Source organism: Aquarana catesbeiana, linkage group LG04, assembly GCF_042186555.1.
Source record: "Aquarana catesbeiana isolate 2022-GZ linkage group LG04, ASM4218655v1, whole genome shotgun sequence".
Lineage (NCBI taxonomy): Eukaryota > Metazoa > Chordata > Amphibia > Anura > Ranidae > Aquarana > Aquarana catesbeiana.
The window spans coordinates 116,900,362-116,913,946 of record NC_133327.1 but is presented as its reverse complement, the minus strand read 5'-3'; the positions used below and the strand labels follow the sequence as shown (position 1 = coordinate 116,913,946).

The following is a 13,585-nucleotide window of genomic DNA, read 5'->3' as shown; positions in this document are numbered from 1 at the left end:
TGAAGAACCCACAGCATATTTCTGCTCCAAATATAACAAACCAGAAACTGACAGCTATTGAAATTTATAACTAAAGAAAAGGTGCACAAGGTCTAAACAAGCATTTCTAAACCAGGATGGCACGCTGCATCTAGTATTTTCAGTGTCACGCATATCTATGGTGCTGTATGCCCTCCACACGGCAATGTAGATATGTTCATGTCAAATATTATCAACTGTTTGCAGTCACTAGAAAGAAGAAGGAACCAAGCATTGCCCTGTAGGGTAAATAAGCGAGTTGCCATTGCTGACCTGTTTATGAAACTGCATGCTCCCAAGCTGTCATCCAGACAGATTCCCATTGTACACATGAACAGAAACAGAGCAGAGAACATGGGCAACATTCAAAACTCCATAATACTCTGACCCCAGCAATGATGGTAATTATAATGGTTTATTATCCTTAAAATCAATGTCCCGGCTGTGACAGCAGACAGCAATAATTATTGTTAAAATCAAGTCAAGTTTTCTTTGTATTTTGAGGATTTTATATGGCAGACATTTTACATTAGCTGTAGTCTGCAGGAATTCACATCTCCTTGTCCATAGAAAACAGTTGTAGGGTTTGCTTTTCCAGTTTGACACAAACCAGTCTGTGTTTTGTCATTTCCCAGACAGGAATGCACTGTGTTGTAACACAGATTCACCTCACAGAGGGACATTTGCATGTTTCTTCCATGGATTTACTTGTTGTTTACTTGCAAGTACTTCAAGGTCACGGCAGATGCGCATGCGAGTAGTAGAAGGCTGGATGATATCATCAACAAATCCTGTCCAAAACAAGTCAGTCAGGCCAGTCATTACTTTACAGAAACAAAATACATACAGTAAAATAAATACACTCTTTAAAAAAGGTGTGGAAATTCCAATCAAGTAACAGAATTTCACTTAATTCATTCACCACTGATCTAACTAAAAAAGGTAAACTGTGCTGAGAAATAAGACTTTACGGATCTCTGGAAATACTACTTGCCTGACTGTCATGTTGATTCAGTAGCTTTACTACTTTAAGCTGGGTTTTTGTATTTTGACAGGGGGACTCGCGTCACAGCGCGGCAAACAGCTCTGAAGGAATGGCACAGGTATGCTGTTCCGTCACAGGCTGCTGCTCGCTAGAATATCTCCTAAAAATGGTGCACATTTAGGAGATATTCATTTTACCTACAGGTAATTATTATAATTTTACCTGTAGGTAAAAATACACAACGAGAGTTTACTACCACTTTAATTGTTGATATTTCTGTCACAAGTTATACTGAACTGGTCTCGCAGAAGCCTTACCTCTGACTGCTGCAGGAAAAGGGTTGGCAAACTTCTCCACATATTCTGCCTCTGCCTCAGCCTGGTTCTGTTTTCCTCTGAATATGATCTGTACAGCCCCCTGCAGGAGATGGAAAGCATCAGCTTTATATCACCAACTGACACTGAAGAAAAATTCTATTGCAGTTACTCATTATAAACTTTCACATGGGTGTCCAGCGTGGATATGTCTGTCATCTTTTCAGAGGGATCCAGTCTGAACAACAATGTATGTCTATGAGCAAATGGATGTAAAGAGACATAAGTCTCTTTACATCCAAATCTGTTTATGTCCACAGAAAAGCAAAAAAAAAAAATTATATATTATGTTTATATCTGTTAGGCAAAAAACATTTTTTTTGTTCATACTTTTGTCCATCGATTTTTCCATTAAGTGAAAAAATAAATATTTAAAGGATGTATAGTGATACAGATGTACAAATTGATGTAAACTGAAGTAGAAGCATTCAGCATTTCATGTTTTCATTGGCTTAGGCTAGAAGAATTGTTAGAATTCTCAATTTTCTTCTCCAGTGTTGGTTTTTCATTGCTTTTTTGGAATATAATTAATCGATGGTCGTGATCTAGTTCTATCTCAGTTGTATTTAAAGTAAACCTGTGTGTTGCCCAAGCATAACAAAACAGGTCCGCGTTATTGGCTTATCCCATCAATAGGTTATGTCTACCCTTCCTTTGCTCCCATGCTGCTCCACCCAGTACTTGCAGGTATGGGGCAGTTGGGGACTCATCCCACTATGTGATTTTGCTGGTGCTTGGCAATTGCCTGCTTGAGCACCCAACAATGTCCTATGGGGGTAAGGAGAAGTTGTGACTTGAACCTTACACAGGGATGACACTTCTGGTGGCCAAGTCAGCAAGGTGAGCAAAGGGAAAGTATACCCTGTTGTTGGGGCCGTTGTTAAAGAACACCTCTACCTTTGCCATACACAGGCAAAGTACAGGTTCACTTGCTGAAATTGTGACATAGCTTTACATTTTTTACTAACTGTTTTTTTGAACGCTCTCCCTTAAAGAAATTAATTTGATTACAATCTTCACTGGACAAAGAGGATTCATACAGGCATTGTTTTACAAAAGATTATTTATACACACACTTGTATACCTTGGTACATATGTTAGTTTGTACCTATAAAAATAGAACATTCTACAGACATACCCAGTGCTGGGCTATCTTGGAGGGGATATTGCAGATCAACTGGGAAAGTCCAGCCCAGCGACTCCTCCTCCTAAGTCTAGGCAGGGATTCCATGACCGAGGTTAAAGGGGGGTAGCCTAGGGACATATATTTATTCCCCAATCCATTTGTAACCAGCTAGATATTTTTATGGCTTAAAAAGGAAACCTGTAGAAATATGCAGGCTGCCATTGCTGACCTCCTTCTAAAATGCTACAAACCCCCAGCTATCTTTGGCTTCAATGATTTTGAGACACTGACCAGAAACAAGCATTCAGATCAGTGACTTTAAAAAGTACTCAAGCAATTGGATAAGCATTATAGCCAGAAAACAAGTATTTTCAGAGGGAGAGGTTGGCAATGGCGGTCTACAGTATTTTGGCCAATGTTGATTTCCTTTAGGCTGCAGTCACACATGAGTGTTTCAAAGTCGTTTTTACTGCGATTTTGTTCAGGTCACCAATGTAAGAGGCAGAAAAATGCCTGTAATCTGCCGCAAAGAAGCTCATGTTCTTTTCTGAGCTTAGGGCATTTTTCCAGGCGGTTTGCATCAGGTGACAAAAATAAATGGGATTTATAAATAAATAAATGGGATTTTGCTTGTTGGGTGTTTTTCAGGCGTTTTTTGAGCTGAAAACACTCAGGTGTGAATGCAGCCTTAAGCTTTTTGCCATTTTCTTTTTACAATGATCTGGATTTACCTTTGCCCCCATAACGGCAACCTCGGCTGTGGGCCAGGCATAGTTGACATCACCTCTCAGATGCTTTGAGCTCATGACATCATAGGCACCACCATATGCCTGATAACAAACAAGAAAATATGTTGGCTCAATCATTATTATTAATAATATACAGTTTTTATATAGCACCAATATTTGTGCAGCGCTTTACAAAATGGAGGCAGACTTTACAGTTTGAATACAGGAGGAATTCAAGAGGGCCCTGCTTATTAGAGCTTAAGATCCAAATGGAAGGGTCAAGTGATACAAAAGGTATTACGTGTTGGGGAGATACGTAGGTGAAGAAAGTAGAAGTACAGTTTATTAAAGGCAGGATAGGTCTTAGTTGTAAAAAGTACAAACATTACAGCATGAAACCCACCAACATTACACAGGCAGTTGTAATATCAGACTTCTTCCTGATTATAACCAATAGTTATCAAACATTCAGTTGCAATCCATTGAAAAAAAATTGATTGGTAACAAAAGGCTAAAAAAAAAAGTGTATCCAAAAAAAGCCCAAACTTTAGTGTTGGATAAAGTAGGAAAGGGTCAGAACCTCTTGACAATTTCCACGCTTGTCTGTGTACCCACTGGGGCGATTCACTTGCTCTAGCAGATAAAAGCAAATCCAAAATTTGGAGTTGTCACCAGAACTGTAATTAACCATATAGCTGAAAGACGGCTACAGTGCAGTTACCCAGTTCTGGGAGGGTGTCCATAGTCGTATTCCCAGAACCACACCCCCCTACGCACCCGCTGGGGGGCACATCAGGCGCACTCTGATCACTGCATCCTTCTGTCCAATCACAGCGTCCCTTAACCATGTGATCAGCTGTGTCCAATCACAGCTGATAAAATGTGAACAAACTTGCCAGTTATCGGCATTCCTTATCTCACGTGTTGTCACAGTGTAAAGAGCAAGTGTGACAGGGGAACACTGATAATCAGGACACATCAATGAAGGAGATAAATACTTATTTGCTAAATAAGAAACAAACATTTTTTTTCGTCCAAATTTTCAGTCTTTTTTTGTTTAGCAAAAAAATTTTTTAAAAGCCAGAAGATGATTAAAACAGGACCCTCTTTAAGGCAGGGCAAAAGGGGCATCTGCCCTGGGCCCAATCATTGTTGTGGGGCCCAAAGCAGTTGCCTCATACTTGCCAACTTTCCCAGTTCAAATTCCCTTGTCCCTTGAAGTTTTAGTCCCATGCTGTGTCCCAATAGCTCAGCGTGAAGTTGTTACTAATGCGGCTCAGCTCTTCTTCAAAACAACATGGTGCCACAGCACCCTGAATTTTGGTGCAAGTGAATATGCACATCTCAGCAGTGAGGGTGTCATTACCGATTAATGGCACTGCTGTGTATCTGCTAAAGGGCAGCACGTTTCTGTGGTATCAGAAAAGCAATTTTGCATGCGTTCCCAACACACAAATGTGAATGCAGGCTCAATGTCTCAGTTACATTAGTGGTCAGTGTAAATCTAATCAATACATTGGGGCTTGGTGTACGCTATTTTTATTCACACTAGTGGCCAGTGTAAATGTCCCGCTTACATTGGTGGTCAATTTAAATCCCTCCTTACATTAGTGGTTCCTGTGAATGCTCCTATTACATTAGTGGTCAGTGTAAATCCCCATTACATTAGTGGTGAATGTGAATCCCCGTTACATTGGAGTTTTCTGTCTATTGATGGGTCCCCTCACCTCCCCAGTCCATGGTGTGCAGGCAGTGAGGAGATGATGTGCTGTAACCTTTAGCAACCAATCAGTGAGCAGTAATGATGTGCACTAACCTCTTGCAACCAATCATTGAGCAGTAAAGGATTTTCAGTAACCTCTAGCAACCAATTAGTAAGCAGTAATAATGTGCAGTAACCTCTAGCAACTCCTTGGTGAGTGGTAAGGATGTCCAATAACCTCTAGCAACCAGTGAGCAGTATTGATGTACAGTAATATCTAGCAACCAAACAAGCAGAAGTAATGTGTGCTGTAACCTCTAGTAGCCAGTCAGTGAGCGATAAAGATTGCATTGGGGGGGATGGGGCAAGAAAATGTTTGCCCAGGGTCCAATCAGTATTAAAGACGGCCCTGATTAAATACCACCTAAAGAAAGTTCTATTTGTGTGAAAAAAAATATATATAAACAATTTTCATATGGGTACAGTGTAGCATGACTGAGCAATTGTCAAAGTGCGACAGCATGAAAGCTGAAAATTGGTCTGGGCAGGAAGGGGGCGATAGTGCCCAGTATTGAAATGGTTACGAGAGAATGTTCAATAGGTGTGCATAATGGATATGCTGGTGTGCATTGTATCAGTGCATCACACTGCTTTTTTTAAGCTTTATTTAAGTAGGACAGTGTACAGTACAAGTCTGTTTTTATTTTTATTTTATTTAGTAAGTATACATCTGTTGAAGAGAGAGGAAGTTTAGGTTCGAGCAAAAGCAAACAAAGATAAGAGCATTTTGTGCACTTTTCCTTTAACTAGCACTAACTATGCACAGCGGTGCATTGTAATATGCTGAGGTGTGTTGAAACGTGTTACATAGTAGGTGAGGTTGAAAAAAGACACAAGTCCATCAAGTCCAACCTATGTGTGTGATTATGTGTCAGTATTACATTATATATCCCTGTGTGTTGCGGTCATTCAGGTGCTTATCTAATAGCTTCTTGAAGCTATCAATGCTCCCCGCTGAGACCACTGCCTGTGGAAGGGAATTCCACATCCTTGCCGCTCTTACAGTAAAGAACCCTCTACGTAGTTTAAGGTTAAACCTCTTTTCTTCTAATTTTAATGAGTGGCCATGAGTCTTGTTAAACTCTCTTCTGCGAAAAAGTTTTATTTCTATTGTAGGGTCACCAGTACGGTATTTGTATATTGAAATCATATCCCCTCTCAAGCGTCTCTTCTCCAGAGAGAATAAGTTCAGTGCTCGCAACCTTTCCTCATAACTAAGAGCCTCCAGACCCTTTATTAGCTTTGTTGCCCTTCTTTGTACTCGCTCCATTTCCAGTACATCCTTCCTGAGGACTGGTGCCCAGAACTGGACAGCATACTCCAGGTGCGGCCGGACCAGAGTCTTGTAGAGTGGGAGAATTATCGTTTTATCTCTGGAGTTGATCCCCCTTTTAAATGCATGCCAATATTCTGTTTGCTTTGTTAGCAGCAGCTTGGCATTGCATGCCATTGCTGAGCCTATCATCTACTAGGACCCCCAGGTCCTTTTCCATCCTAGATTCCCCCAGAGGTTCTCCCCCCAGTGTATAGATTGCATTCATATTTTTGCCACCCAAATGCATTATTTTACATTTTTCTACATTGAACCTCATTTGCCATGTAGTCGCCCACCCCATTAATTTGTTCAGGTCTTTTTGCAAGGTTTCCACATCCTGCGGAGAAGTTATTGCCCTGCTTAGCTTAGTATCGTCTGGAAATACAGAAATTGAACTGTTTATATTGTTTATATTGTGTTGTATTGCATTTTTATGCAATGCACTTGTAGTATGATGTGAACAGGGTACATGAGAACAGTTTTCCTAGTGCCCTTGTGCTGAGGCTGCTGATCAACACAACTGGTGTGAACAAGCCCTAAAAGCTTGCAGTATTAACTTTTTGAAAACTGCATTCAACAATTGGATAGTGAAAAGCAACCGATTCTCAGAAACAGTTGCTATTGCAAAAATAATTTTTCAGCAAGCCAAAAGCATTTTTTGTAGTTTGATAGCCAGCTGTTTTCTATGGCAAAATGATTTGGAGACATTAGCCCTTTAACCACTTAAGCCCCGCAAGGATTTGCCCCCTTAATGACCAGGCCATTTTTTGCGGTACTGAACTGTGTCGCTTTAACAGACAATTGCGCAGTCGTGCGAAGCTGTACCCAAACAAAATTGACGTCCTTTTTTTTTCCCACAAATAGAGCTTTCTTTTGGTGGTATTTGATCACCTCTGCGGGTTTTATTTTTTGCGCTATAAACAAACAAAAACCACCAATTCTTGAAAAAAAATTAAATAAATACATTTTTTGTTTTACTTATTGCAATAATAATAATAAAAAAAAAAAAAAATTTCTTCATCAGTTTAGGCCGATATATATTCTTCTACAAAAAAAAAAGAATCGCAATAGGAGATTGACTGGTTTGTGCAAAAGTTATCGCGTCTACAAACTATGGGATAGATTTAGGGACGTTTATTTTTTTTTTTATTAGTAATGGCGGCGATCTGCGATTTTTAGCGGGACTGCGACATTACGGCAGACAAATCTGAGCCCAAATTACACTTTTTGGGGACCAGTGGCATTATTACATTGATCAGTGCTATAAAAATGCACTGATCAATGTAAAAATGACACTGGCAAGGGAAGCAGGTGGCACAGTGGTGTGGTGGGTAGCACTTTAGCCTAGCAGTAAGAAGGGTCGCTGGTTCAAATCCCAACCACGACACTACCTGCCTGGAGTTTGCATGTTCATCCTGTGCCTGCGTGGGTTTCCTCCGGGTACTCTGGTTTCCTCCCACACTCCAAAGTCATGCTGGTAGGTTAATTGGATCTTGTCTAAATTGTCCCTAGTATGTATGAATGTGAGTTAGGGACCTTAGATTGTAAGCTCCTTGAGGGTAGGGACCGATGTGAATGTACAATGTATATGTAAAGTGCTGCGTAAATTGACGGCGCTATATAAGTACCTGAAATAAATAAAATAAATAAATAAAATAAGGGGTTAACACTAGGGGGTGATCAAGTTTACACTGGCAGGTCGCTGGCAGTCATCGAGTCCGCTTGACCCACAGGTACGCTCCCACAGCGTGAGCACACCCACAACTGCGCAAGCCACCGTACAGGGATTCGCGCAGGAGAGCCAACCTGCCTTCCTATAACGACAGCGGCTGGTCGGCAAGTGGTTAATGGTCACCCTCTTAGTTGCCTTCTCTGTGGATATTTTGAGGAAAGTCAATTTCCTCCACACAGCAGGCTTCCTGTTAGTAATAAGTAATGCCCTTATATACTAATGGGTCACAGAGTCATTAGGGATCATCATCTTGTTCACAGTTTTTTGTCCTCACCTTTCTAGTAATGATTGTGATCTTGGGGACGGTAGCTTCAGCAAAGGCAAACAAAAGTTTTGCTCCATGCCGGATAATGCCTCCATACTCCTGAGCAGTGCCTGGTCAAAAGGCAAAGATAATAATTAAAATTAAATAAAACAGAAGCCAAATTACCAATATTTCTGAAGTAGGTAACCTGAAAGGCAGGGATATGCAATTAGCGTACCTCCAGCTGTTGCAAAACTACAAGTCCCATCATGCCTCTGCCTCTGGGTGTCATGCTTGTGGCCATCAGTCTTGCTATGCCTCTTGGGTTTTGTAGTTCTGCAACAGCTGGAGGTCCGCTAATTGCATATCCCTGCTGTAAGGGTTTCACTTCTTTTACAAACAGAGTATATCAATTCAAATGCAAGCATAATGTATTAGACCAGGCATGTCCAAAGTCTGGCCCGCGGGCCAATCACGGCCCACCTTCCGGTTTTGAACGGCCAGCCTGGGTATTTGGACATTTATATCTTTTGTGGCCCTCAATGACCTCCCAGCGCTGGGGCCACAAAAGATATACATGCTGGCTGCCTTGGAGGGGACAGGGAGGAGGCGGGACGAGTGCCGTACACACAGGAGAACTTCCTGTTTACATGGTGGCCTCTGTAATAGGAAATCCCATCTCTTGCGCTGCCATTGGATGACTGTTCTGTCCTTTGTATTAAAGGCAGAACTTTGTATTAAAGAGGCTGCCGAGAAAACAGGAGTTTTTCCTGTATGTAATCTTTTGGCACTCGTCCCGCCCCCCTTCCTGTCCCCTCCAAGGCTGCAGATGAATGGGCATCAATCAAGCTGCACTGATGGCAATGGTGGGTGCTGCATTCCTGGCAATGGTGGGTGCTGCATTCCTGGCAGTGGTAGGGATGAATTCATGGCACTTGTGAGGCTGCAGGTGGGCACTGACCCTTATTTTGCTTCACAGTTCTTTATTTAAAATTTAAGTTTTTTTTTTAAACTTCCTTCTTAAAGTGAAATACGGTATAGCCAAATAACACACCCAAGCTTATCTCTTTACTCACACACAGCCACAAAAGGCAAGAGAATTCTTGTTGGGCAGTGTATTAGTGCTCGAACTAACACACTTAGACCAAATTTTAATGGTTCAAAGAATGTCAGGCAAAATGGTCGGCCCTCACGCATGTTCACTTCATCAAATCTGGCCCTCTTTGAAAAAAGTTTGGACACCCCTGGTATGGACATTCTCGTAATCCAGCATAGCCATTACTATTTCAAGCTCTGCAAAGATGTGTATTGGAGGTCTGACAACAAATATGCCAATGTGCACAAAAGACGCATGGCTACATGGGAACTTTCCTGCAGCAGCCAATAAACTCTGCTTGACACTATACTAACCTAATTGATTAAGAGTAAACCCCTAAATGTTTAATGCAGGGGTGTCCAAACTTTTTTCAAAGAGGGCCAGATTTGATTAAGTGAACATGCGTGAGGACCGACCATTTTGCCTGACATTCTTTGAACCATCAAAATTCGGTCTAAGTGTGTTCATCCGGGCACTTATACACTGTCCAACAAGAATTCTCTTGCCTTTGTGACTGTGTGTGGTGGAGATGAGCTTGGGCGTGTTATTGAGAGAGATAGAGATATTATATTTATTTAGTGTGTGTGTGTGTGTATAAAAAATATCTTTTGCAGCCTCACACCTGGCGTATGCTGTCCAGTTCTGGGCACCAGTCCTCAGGAAGGATGTACTGGAAATGGAGCTAGTACAAAGAAGGGCAACAAAGCTAATAAAGGGTCTGGAGCAGGGATCAAAACTTCAAGTTGTGAGCCACTAGCCAGGCCTTAAAAGTCACTCGCCAATTGCCCCACCCAACCCCTCCCCCGCCCCTAAACGCACCCTCATAAATTATCTCATGAAATTACATTGTTAAATGTTTTATGCAGCATGAAATTCCAAAAATAAATATTAACAACAACTTTAACAATATTAACATAAAGCATATCAGTACCCATCAGTGCAGCCCCACAGTACCCATCAAATGCAGCCACACTGTGCCCATCATTGCAGCAAATGTAGCCTCACTGTGCCCATAAATGTAGCCTCACTGTGCCCATAAATGTAGCCACACTGTGCCCATAAATGTAGCCACACTGTGCCCATAAATGTAGCCACACTGTGCCCATAAATGTAGCCTCACTGTGCCCATAAATGTAGCCTCACTGTGCCCATAAATACTACCTCACTGTGCCCATAAATACTACCTCACTGTGCACATAAATGTAGCCACACTGTGCCCATAAATACTGCTCACTGTGCCCATAAATGTAGCCTCACTGCGCCCATAAATACTGATCACTGTGCCCATAAATGTAGCCTCACTGCGCCCATCATCAATACAGACTCACCATGGTGTGTGTCATGGAGCCGGGTCTGTGTTCGGCGGCGCTGTAGCAAGGTCCCGCCCCCCTAGACCGGCTCCTGTGATAGGTGGAACACTGATTTAATCTACTATCACACGAGCCGGTCTAGGGGGGCGGGACCTTGCTAAGAAGGTTTAACCTTAAACTATGTAGAGGGTTCTTTACTGTAAGAGAGGCAAGGATGTGAAATTCCCTTCCACAGGCGGTGGTCTCAGCGGGGGGCATCGATAGTTTCAAAAAACTATTAGATAAGCACCTGAACGACTGCAACATACAGAGATATACAAGTAATATTGACATATAATCACACACATAGGTTGGACTTGATGTCTTTTTTCAACCTCACCTACTATGTAACATGTGCCATGAATGCAGCCTTACCATTTGCCATCAGTGCAGCCTGATCGATCTGCCATCTGCAGCCATTGCCATCTGCAGCCTCGGAGGGGACAGGGATGAGTGCCGACAGATTACATACAGGAGAATCTCCTGTTTACTCTGTGGCCTCTTTAATACAAAGTCCTGGCTCCTATGATAGACAGAACAGCCGTCCAATGGCAGCCCAGGAGACGGGACTTCCTATTACAGACGCTGCCCAGTAAACAGGAGATTCTCATCTGATGGCACTCGTCCTACCCCCTCCGAGGCAGTGCCAATAAATACAGTATATATCTTTTGTGGCCCTGGAGGCCACAAAAGATATATATATATCCAAATCACCAGGGGGGCCGTATTAAACCGGAACGGAGGCCGCAATTGGTCCACGGGCCAGACTTTGGACATGCCTGGTTTAGGGTCTTGACATACAGGACTGTCCAAACATTTTGGGCAAGTATAAAGAAATGCTGTAAAGTAAGAATGCTTTCAAAAATATATATATTTTAATTGTTAATTTGTATCAATTTACAAAATGCAAAGTAAGCGAACAGAAGAAAAATTTTAAATCAATATTTGGTGCAACTACCCTTTGGCTTGCACACTTTGTACACTTGCACAAAGTGAGGGATCCTGTATGATCAGAGTCATGTGTACGATTAACCAATTAGATCAAGCACGTCTTAATGAGCATCAATATCATATGTAAGTTAAAACACAGTTATTAACTCAAACAAACAGCTGTGTAGGAGGCTTAAAATTTGGGTTAGGAACAGCCAAACCCTGCTACTAAGGTGAGGTTGTGGAAAACAGTTTCATGTCACGGGTAATACAATATGGCAATACAGCAACAAAACACAAGGTAGTTATACTGCCTCAGCAAGTTTTTCTCTCAGGCAAAGATTTCAAACAGACTGAGGTTTCAAGATGTGCTGTTCAAGCTCTTTTGAAGAAGCACAAAGAAACGGGCAACATCGAGGACCGCAGACGCAGTGGTCGGCCAAGAAAACAACGCAGCAGAAGACAGACACATCATGCTTACTTCCCTCCGAAACTGGAGGCTGTCCAGCAGTGCCATCACAGAACTGGTGGAAACCAGTGGGACCCAGGTACACCCATCTACTGTCCGATGAAGTGGTCTACATGGAAGAATGGCAGCCAAAAAGCCATACCTCATGGAGACATCGAAACAAGGCTTAGGGACTCAACTCAAAAATGGCAGCAGGTGCTCTAGACTGATGAGTCAAATTTTAAAATATTTGACTGTAGCAGGAGGCAGTTTGTTCTCCGAAGGGCTGGAGAGAGGTATAATAATGAGTGTCGGCAGGCAACAGTGAAGCATGGTGGAGGTTCCTTGCAAGTACGGGGCTGCGTTTCTGCAAATGGAGTTGGAGATTTGGTCAGGATAAATGGTGTCCTCAATGCTGAGAAATACAGGGAGATACTTATCCATCATGCTATACCATCAGGGAGGCATGTGATTGGACCCCAAATTTATTCTGCAGCAGGACAACAACCGAAACATACAGCCATAGGTCATTAAGAACTATCTTCAGTGTAAAGAAAAACAAGGAGTCCTGGAAGTGATGGTTTGGCCCTCACAGAGCCCTGATCTCATCATCAAGTCTGTCTGGGATTACATGAACAGACAGAGGAATTTGAGGCAGCCTACATCCGCAGATCTGTGGTTAGGTCTCCAAGGTGTTTGGAACAACCTACCTGCCGCGTTCCTTCAAAAACTGTGTACAAGGGTACATAGAAGAATTGATGCTGTTTTGAAAGGTGGTCACACAAAATATTGATTTGGATTTCTCTTCTGTTCATTTACTTTCCTATGTGTTAATTGATAAAAAATAAACTATTAACACTTCTATTTCTAAAAGCATTCTTAATTTACAGCATTTTTTTTTTTTTACACCTACCTAAAGCATTTTCACAGTCCTGTATTTATCAGAAAGTTAAAGTGCTGAAACATTACCTGGCAAAAATCCTGGTACATCAACAAATGTGATAATGGGTATATTGAAGGCATCACAGAATCTTACAAAGCGAGCTCCCTTAACAGATGAATTGATGTCCAAACAGCCTTTGGAAGAGAAGACAGGAAGAAAAAAATAAAGAAGATGGTAATTCTGGTTACAGTCTCCTTCTCCTTTAGAAGACCAATTTTGGTAATGGTCTATCTAAAATATAAGGAGATAGTTATTCTGATAAGTCTCCACCTGCATTGTAGGGAAACTCTAAATCTGGACATTAAACTGTCAAGTTGTACAATATTTTCTGCAGTAAGTTTAGTGAGCTGCTTGTTTTTTTTTTTTTTGTTTTAAATCAAGTAAGAGCTGCTTGTTTTTAGATTGCACAAAGAATTCTTTCCCATGAATCAGCAGCAGGCCACTGTAAAATGAAGGATGTACATTGTATGTGTGTTTTTGTGGTCATTCTACCACTCTCTCTACAGAACTCAAGGACTTGTTTGTGTTGTAATTG

General features: G+C 41.7%; 1 protein-coding gene across 1 annotated transcript in view; it reads right to left on the bottom strand.

Moving 5' to 3' along the window:
* Positions 1–414: 414 nt before the first annotated feature.
* The window catches only part of PCCB (propionyl-CoA carboxylase subunit beta), a 39,637-nt gene continuing 26,466 nt past the window's right edge, over positions 415–13,585 (bottom strand). The window contains exons 11-15 of the mRNA XM_073625482.1: positions 13,077–13,184; positions 8,315–8,415; positions 3,235–3,333; positions 1,321–1,420; positions 415–809 (exon numbers count right to left, since the gene is read on the bottom strand). Of these exons, the coding sequence (XP_073481583.1) occupies positions 688–809; positions 1,321–1,420; positions 3,235–3,333; positions 8,315–8,415; positions 13,077–13,184 (530 nt within the window). The 3' untranslated portion in view covers positions 415–687. The remainder of the gene's footprint in view (positions 810–1,320; positions 1,421–3,234; positions 3,334–8,314; positions 8,416–13,076; positions 13,185–13,585) is intronic.